The sequence below is a fragment of the Chionomys nivalis genome, chromosome 25 (assembly GCF_950005125.1).
Source record: "Chionomys nivalis chromosome 25, mChiNiv1.1, whole genome shotgun sequence".
In the NCBI taxonomy this organism is placed as follows: Eukaryota; Metazoa; Chordata; class Mammalia; order Rodentia; family Cricetidae; genus Chionomys; species Chionomys nivalis.
Genome location: NC_080110.1, coordinates 27,998,942 through 28,005,416, shown reverse-complemented (window position 1 = coordinate 28,005,416; position 6,475 = coordinate 27,998,942). Strand labels below are relative to the sequence as shown.

The 6,475-nt window shown below is 46.6% G+C and overlaps 1 protein-coding gene across 1 annotated transcript; it reads right to left on the bottom strand.

The window, feature by feature from the left end:
* Nucleotides 1–313: 313 nt before the first annotated feature.
* Tmt1b (thiol methyltransferase 1B) lies at nt 314–2,746 on the bottom strand. Its single transcript, XM_057758190.1, has 2 exons — nt 2,233–2,746; nt 314–583 (listed from the first exon to the last, which is right to left on the bottom strand). Exons 1-2 carry the CDS (start codon nt 2,728–2,730, stop codon nt 347–349), a joined length of 735 nt encoding a protein of 244 aa, XP_057614173.1. The 5' UTR covers nt 2,731–2,746; the 3' UTR covers nt 314–346.
* Between the last annotated feature and the right edge of the window lie 3,729 nt (nt 2,747–6,475).

Sequence of the window (6,475 nt, the reverse complement as noted above, 5' to 3'; positions counted from 1 at the left end):
CTGAGGTGGCCTGGTGGGGAACACACGCATCGACATGTGACCAGTTCCGAGGGGCACACGGGTGTAGTGTCGGAAGGACGGCAGTGAGAACTTTACCACGCGGCTAAGGGAAAGGGAGGGTAGAGGTCCTAGGAGGTGGCCGGGCAAAATCCAGGGCTTTGTAGGTGACAATTTGGCACTGTATAGTTTGGTGCCTCTGGAGAAAGTGCCTCACTGCAAGCGGGACTGAGGCTCAGGGTCACCCTGGCAGCAGCGGTGGTGGCGCCCGAGGAGGTTTTCACGTTCTTTGACTGGGTTGGCTTCTGACTACAGGCGGAGAGGGAGCAGAGGAACTCCTTTTGGAGGGTTATTTCACAGCCTTTCCCATAATGTGGGGCCCCACAGGTAGCCACCAGAAGGGAGGGGACTGCCATTCCATTTCGATATTGGAGAACCGTGCCTGCTCAAGGTCCTTCCAGGTCTCTCTGGTGAGGTGGCAGCCGTCCCCGATGTGTTTCCAGGTAGGCTCAAAAACCTGCTGCCACAGCAAGGCCCAGCTTCCCCGAGGCTCGGCGACGTGCTCCCAGAAGAAGAGTAGTCCTCCCTGGGGGGGTGAAGGTCACTTATCCAGTCCATCTCACACTGTTGGTCCTCATGTCCCCTTCCTTCCTTCAGACCCATCTCTCCGGAGTAAGAGCTCCTGACATTGTATGTCTAGCTCCCACCCTCCTCATGGGGCATGAAAGGAGCCTCTGGTAACTGGGCAGCCATGACTGGTAAGGGATCTTTATAGAATCACTAAAGTGACTCGCACAGCAGGGAGCAAGAGCAACTGAGGGCTCTTTCATATGTGTGACCTTCCGGTATTGTGACATGACACCTGTTGTCTACCGTGTTCATACTCAAGAACTTTGTGATTAAGTTATAAAAAGTCACCCAAAAAGTCTCATTATAGGGCTGGAGAGATGGCTCAGAGGTTAAGAGCACTGACTCTTCTTCCAGAGGTTCTGAGTTCAATTCCCAGCAACCACATGATGGCTCACAACCATCTGTAATAAGATCTGGTGCCCTCTTCTGGCCTGCAGGGACACATGCAGGTAGAATGCTGTATACATAATTAATAAATAAACCTTAAAAAATTAAAAAAGTCCCATTGTATTTTAAATAAGTTTGCAGTTTTTTTTTTCTCTCGCTCTCCCTCTCTTTCTTTCTTTTTTGTTTTTGGATTTTCGAGACAGGGTTTCTCCGTAGCTTTTGGTTCCTGACCTGGAACTAGCTCTTGTAGACCAGGCTGGCCTTGAACTCACAGAGATCCGCCTGCCTCTGCCTCCCGAGTGCTGGGATTAAAGGCGTGTGCCACCACCGCCTGGCTCATAAGTTTACAGTTTTGGGTTGGGCCACTTTCATAGTTAACCAGGGCCTGTGGGTTAGACATACCTGCTGGCTAGAGACGTGATCCCAGCCTCTCCTGAGACTCTGGTGTCTAGCGCAACCAAGACACCCCAGGGCTCTGACTACAGCAGGGCTCCTTCAAGCTCTCTCTCACAGTGTCCTCTTCCCAGAGGAGCCACTCAGTCCCATACTGAATTCCCACTAGACGTTCTTACTGTCCATAGCTCTTTCTCCAGGCCACATCTTGTCCTGACTTCCAGACCTGAACTTCTAATGACCTGCGTGGCTTCTCTGCATGGATGTCTCAGCAAATCCCGAGACCCAACACCAGAACAGAGTTTTCCATGCCGGCTAGTGACTATTTATTTCATCCGCTTTCCCTTCAGTTGTTCAAGCCAGAAACTTTGGAAATTATCCCAAATTCCTTTCTTTCACACCCAGCTCAAACTCTCAGAGACTCTGCTGCCCCCTAACATTTCCACTTGAAGACTTTGTCCCCCCACTTCCTCCACTAGAACACTTTGATTTCCCCACCTCCTCTACACCGTAAGTCTCCAGATACCAATTTAGACCTCACTGCCCTCGGCGTTGTGCCAGCTCTCCTCACCACTGTACTGAACAGCAGCCCCTGTGTTTCTGGAGCATCCATTGCACCCCCACAGATCTCCTATCCACAAGAAGATGCCTGGTGTTATCGACCATGGACCATGACATTCTGATGGTGTTTTTTTTTTTTTTTTTTTTTTTTTTTTGCTGTCAGAGGGTAGGTTACATCAACTTCCTCATCTGGGGTCCTGAACTCTTGAGTTGCCAATGCCATGCTCACCTGCCCTGGGCCCATACCCTTTTCCCTTTGCTCACCGGCTTCAGCACTCTCTGGATTTCCCGGAGGACTTTTTTTGGGCTCATTACAGAACACAGCACCAGGGTGCAGACAACCACATCCATAGAGCTGTCAGCGAGCTGTTTCATGTCCTCTCCATAGGCCACGATGAAGCGCTCGTACTGGAGGTGCCTGTTCTCAGCCATGCTCTTCGTCAGGAACTTCTCAAAGTTGGGGTTCGGGTCCACACAGGTGACCTTGCAGTCAGGTGGGTAGAACTGGAAGTTGGCACCAGTGCCACAGCCTAGCTCCAGCAGGGTCACTTTCCCGTTGGTCTCCTTCAGATCTTTTATTGGGCTAAAGAGTTTCCGTTTCTCGCCTTCCATCTTTTTGTTGGCATTTTCTGTTAACTTGGCCATCAAGTAGGGGAAATAGGTTTTGCATACAGGCTGCCAGTAGCCCAGCAGAGCCAGCAGGTGCAGGGGAAGTGTCAGGATCAGCACCAGTAGCTGCAGAAATGGGACCAGGACGTCCATGATAGCAGCTCTAGGTGGTGTGTGTCCCGGGACACTGGTGTTTGCCTCTGCCCGGTCTGGTAGATATAAATCTCCCTTCCTCCTGTGACAGGACTTTGCTCCGTGTCTCCTGCATGGTAATTCTCTTTACTGGGTGGAGCCTGTTTATGAAATTCCTCCGTAGCATGGGTCACACAGCCCCACAGGCTCTTCAAAATTTTATGTGGGTGAAGGATCATGGCAGTGCCTATGTTATTGTGTTATGAACAGATAGATGTGGTTGAGTATGCTATCTTACCTCAGAGGAGAGTAGGAAGGGGTTGGGGGACAAGTTTCAGACCACAGCCTCACACAGATCTAAGGTTGGGGGCAGAGTCAACTTACTCTCTTCAGGTCTGGTCAGGTTGTGCAAACCAGAAATTCTCCCACACCCCCTGGGATTTTATAATCAGCAGCATGACTTTGCCAAGAAACATTTGTGTAAGCTGCTTGAGGTACTTGAGTGAGTGGACAGATCCCTCCCTGGAGGACTTTTTTCCTTGAACCTTTACATGGGCTCTGGGAATCAAACTTAGGTCCTCAGACATACCCAGAAGGCCTTTTCAGCAGTTTAACCATTTCACTGGCCCTAAGAAAACACTCTTTTAAACTGACTACACTGACTACAGCTATCAAATTCAAGGCTTCAAGACCCACAAATAGAAGAAAAAGAGGAGACAAGGAAGGAAGAAAGGAAAAAAGGAAGGAAGGAAAGAAGAAAGAAAGAATGGAAGAAAGAAAGGAAGGAAGGCAGGCAGGAAGGAAAGAAGGAAGGAAGGAAAAAAGGAAGGAAGAAAGGAAGGAAGGAAAGAAGGAAGGAAGGCAGGCAGGCAGGCAGGCAGGCAGGCAGGCAGGCAGGCACAGAAGAGCCTGGAGACCTGAGGTGCAGTCCTGGTTTGGTTGTGAGTTCTGAGATCTGTTGGGAACGGTCTTTTCTTTATTCTCAACTTCTCATGCATCAAACAAGGAGAGAGAAGAAGCTGGAGAACCTGGCACACCTGCCAGTGCTTTGCTCCACTCTCGTGTTTGTGTGATCTATGGAGGGAAGGCTCAGAAGCAGGAGGCTGCCCTAAGAGTCCTTGGAAACCTGGACAACTCAGTCCAGCAGGGCTTCAGGACTGGGTCAGGATTGACACTAATGCAGCAGAGTCTCAGAGGCTGGACTTTCAGACCAAGGCATCTTAGTACAAACCCCGGGTTAAAGTACTGACTTATTTTTCCTTTTTCTTGCAGCCTCCCTTAGTGATTTTGAGCTTGGTGACTATCTATCTATCTATCTATCTATCTATCTATCTATCTATCTATCTATCTTCCGTCCGTCCATCCATCCATCCATCCATCCATCCATCCATCTATCTATCTATCTATCTATCTATCTATCTATCTATCTATCTATCTATTGATGTACCTATTCATCTATCTATTTTAAAGTTTTTTTAAATTATTAAATTTATTTTTTAAAAAGCATTCTTTTCTCATTTCACATAACTATCCCAGTTCCCACTCCCTCCCCTCCTCCCACTTCCCTCACCTTTCCCCCACCCCAGACCCCCATCCTCTCCTCAGAGGGTAAGGCTTCCCAAGGGAGTCAACAAAGTCTGGCACATCACTTTGAGGCAGGACGGAGGCCCTATCCCCTACATCTAGGCTGAGCAAGGTATCCCTCCAAAAAAAAAAAAAAAAAAAAAAAGGAATAAGGGCTCTAAAACGCCAGTTCAAGCACTAGGGATAAATCCTAGTTCCACTGACTATGTCTGTCTAAGCCCCACAACTGTCACCCACAATTCAGTGGACCTAGTTTGGTCCTACGTAGGTTCCCCTGCCGTCAGTCCAGAGTCAGTGAGCTCTCACTAGGTCAGCTCAGCTGTTTCTGTGGGTGTCCCCATTATGGTCTTGACCCCTTTGCTCATATTATCACTCCTCCATCACTTGGACTGGTTTCTGGAAGATCGGCCCAGTGCTTAGCTATGGATCTCTGCATCTGCTTCCATCAGTTGCTGGATGAAGGTTCTATGATGACAATTAAGGTAGTCATCAATCTGATTACAGGAGAAGACCAGTTCAGGCACCCACTCCACTATTTCTTAGGGTCTTTGCTGGGGTCATTCTTGGGGATTTCTGATAATTTTCTTTGTGCTAGGTTTCTTGCTAGCCCCATAATGGCTCCCTCAACCAAGCTATCTCTTTCCCTACTCTGTTCTTCCCCCACCTCAACCATCCCATCCCTTCATGTTCTCCTCCCTCTCATTCTCCCCTCCTTTTCTGCATTCCCTTCTCCCCTCCCCACACTCCCAATTTTCTCAGGAAATCTTGTCTATTTCCTCTTCCCAGGGGAATCTATGTATGTTTTTCTTTGTTACCTAGCTTCTCTGGGGTCATGGACTATAGGCTGGTTATCCTTTTTTTTTCTTTCTGATATCTGCTTATGAGTGAGTCAGTACTTACTATGTTTGTCTTTCTGGGTCTGGGTCACCTCACTCATGATGTTTTTTTTTTTTTCTAGTTCCATCCATTTGCATGTAAATTTCAAATTTTAAGATGTCATTGTTTTTTTTTGTTTTTTGTTTTTTTCCCCCCTCTGAGTAGTACTCCATTGTTCATTGTGTAAATGGACCACATTTTCTTTATTCATTCTTTGGTTGAGGGGCATCTAGGTTGTTTCCAGATTCTGGCTACTACAAATAATGCTCCTATAAACACAGTTGAGCACATGGTATGAGTGTGCATCTTTTGGGTATATGCCCAAGAGTGGTATTGCTGGGTCGTGAGGAAGATTGATTCCCAAGTTTCTGAGAAACTGCCATAACTGATTTCCAAAGTGGCTGTACAAGTTTATACCAACAATGGAGGAGTGTTCCCCCTACGCCACATCCTCTCCAACATCATTGATGGTTTTGATCTTAGCCATTCTGACTGGTGTAAGATGGTATATCAGATTCGTTTTGATTTGCATTTCCCTGATGGCTAAGGATGATGAGCATTTCCTTAAATGTATTTTGGCCATTTGAAATTCTTCTGTTGAAAATTCTCTGTTTAGATTTGTACCCATTTTTTTAATATTTATTCATTTATTATGTATACAATATTCTGTGTCTGTGTATGCCTGCAGGCCAGAAGAGGGCACCAGACCTCATTACAGATGGTTGTGAGCCACCATGTGGTTGTTGGGAATCGAACTCAGGACCTTTGGAAGAGCAGGCAATGCTCTTAACCTCTGAGCCATCTCTCCAGCCCTGTACCCAGTTTTTGATTGGATTATTTTCTTGGTATTTTGATGTCTAGTTTCTTGAGTTCTTTATGTATTTGGAGATCAGTTTTCTGTCCAGTGTGGGGTTAATGAAGATCTTTTCCCTTTCTGTAGTCTGCCATTTTGTCTTATTGATTTTGTTCTTTCCTTTCTGTTTCAGAAGCTCCCATTTATTAATTGTTGCTCTCAGTGTCTGGGATACTGGTGTTATAGACAGAAGGCAGTCTCCTGTGCCCATGCATTCAAAGCTACTTCCCACCTTTTCTTCATTGAGGTTCAGGGTGGCTGGATTTATGCTGAGGTCTTTGATCCATTTAGACTTGAGTTTTGTGCATGGGGATAGATATGGATCTATTTGCATTCTTCTACATGTCAGCATCCAGTTATGCCAACTCTGTTTGTTGAAGATGCTTTCTTTATTCCATTGTATAATTTTAGCTTCTCTGTCAAAAATCAGATGTTCATAGGTGTGTGAATTAA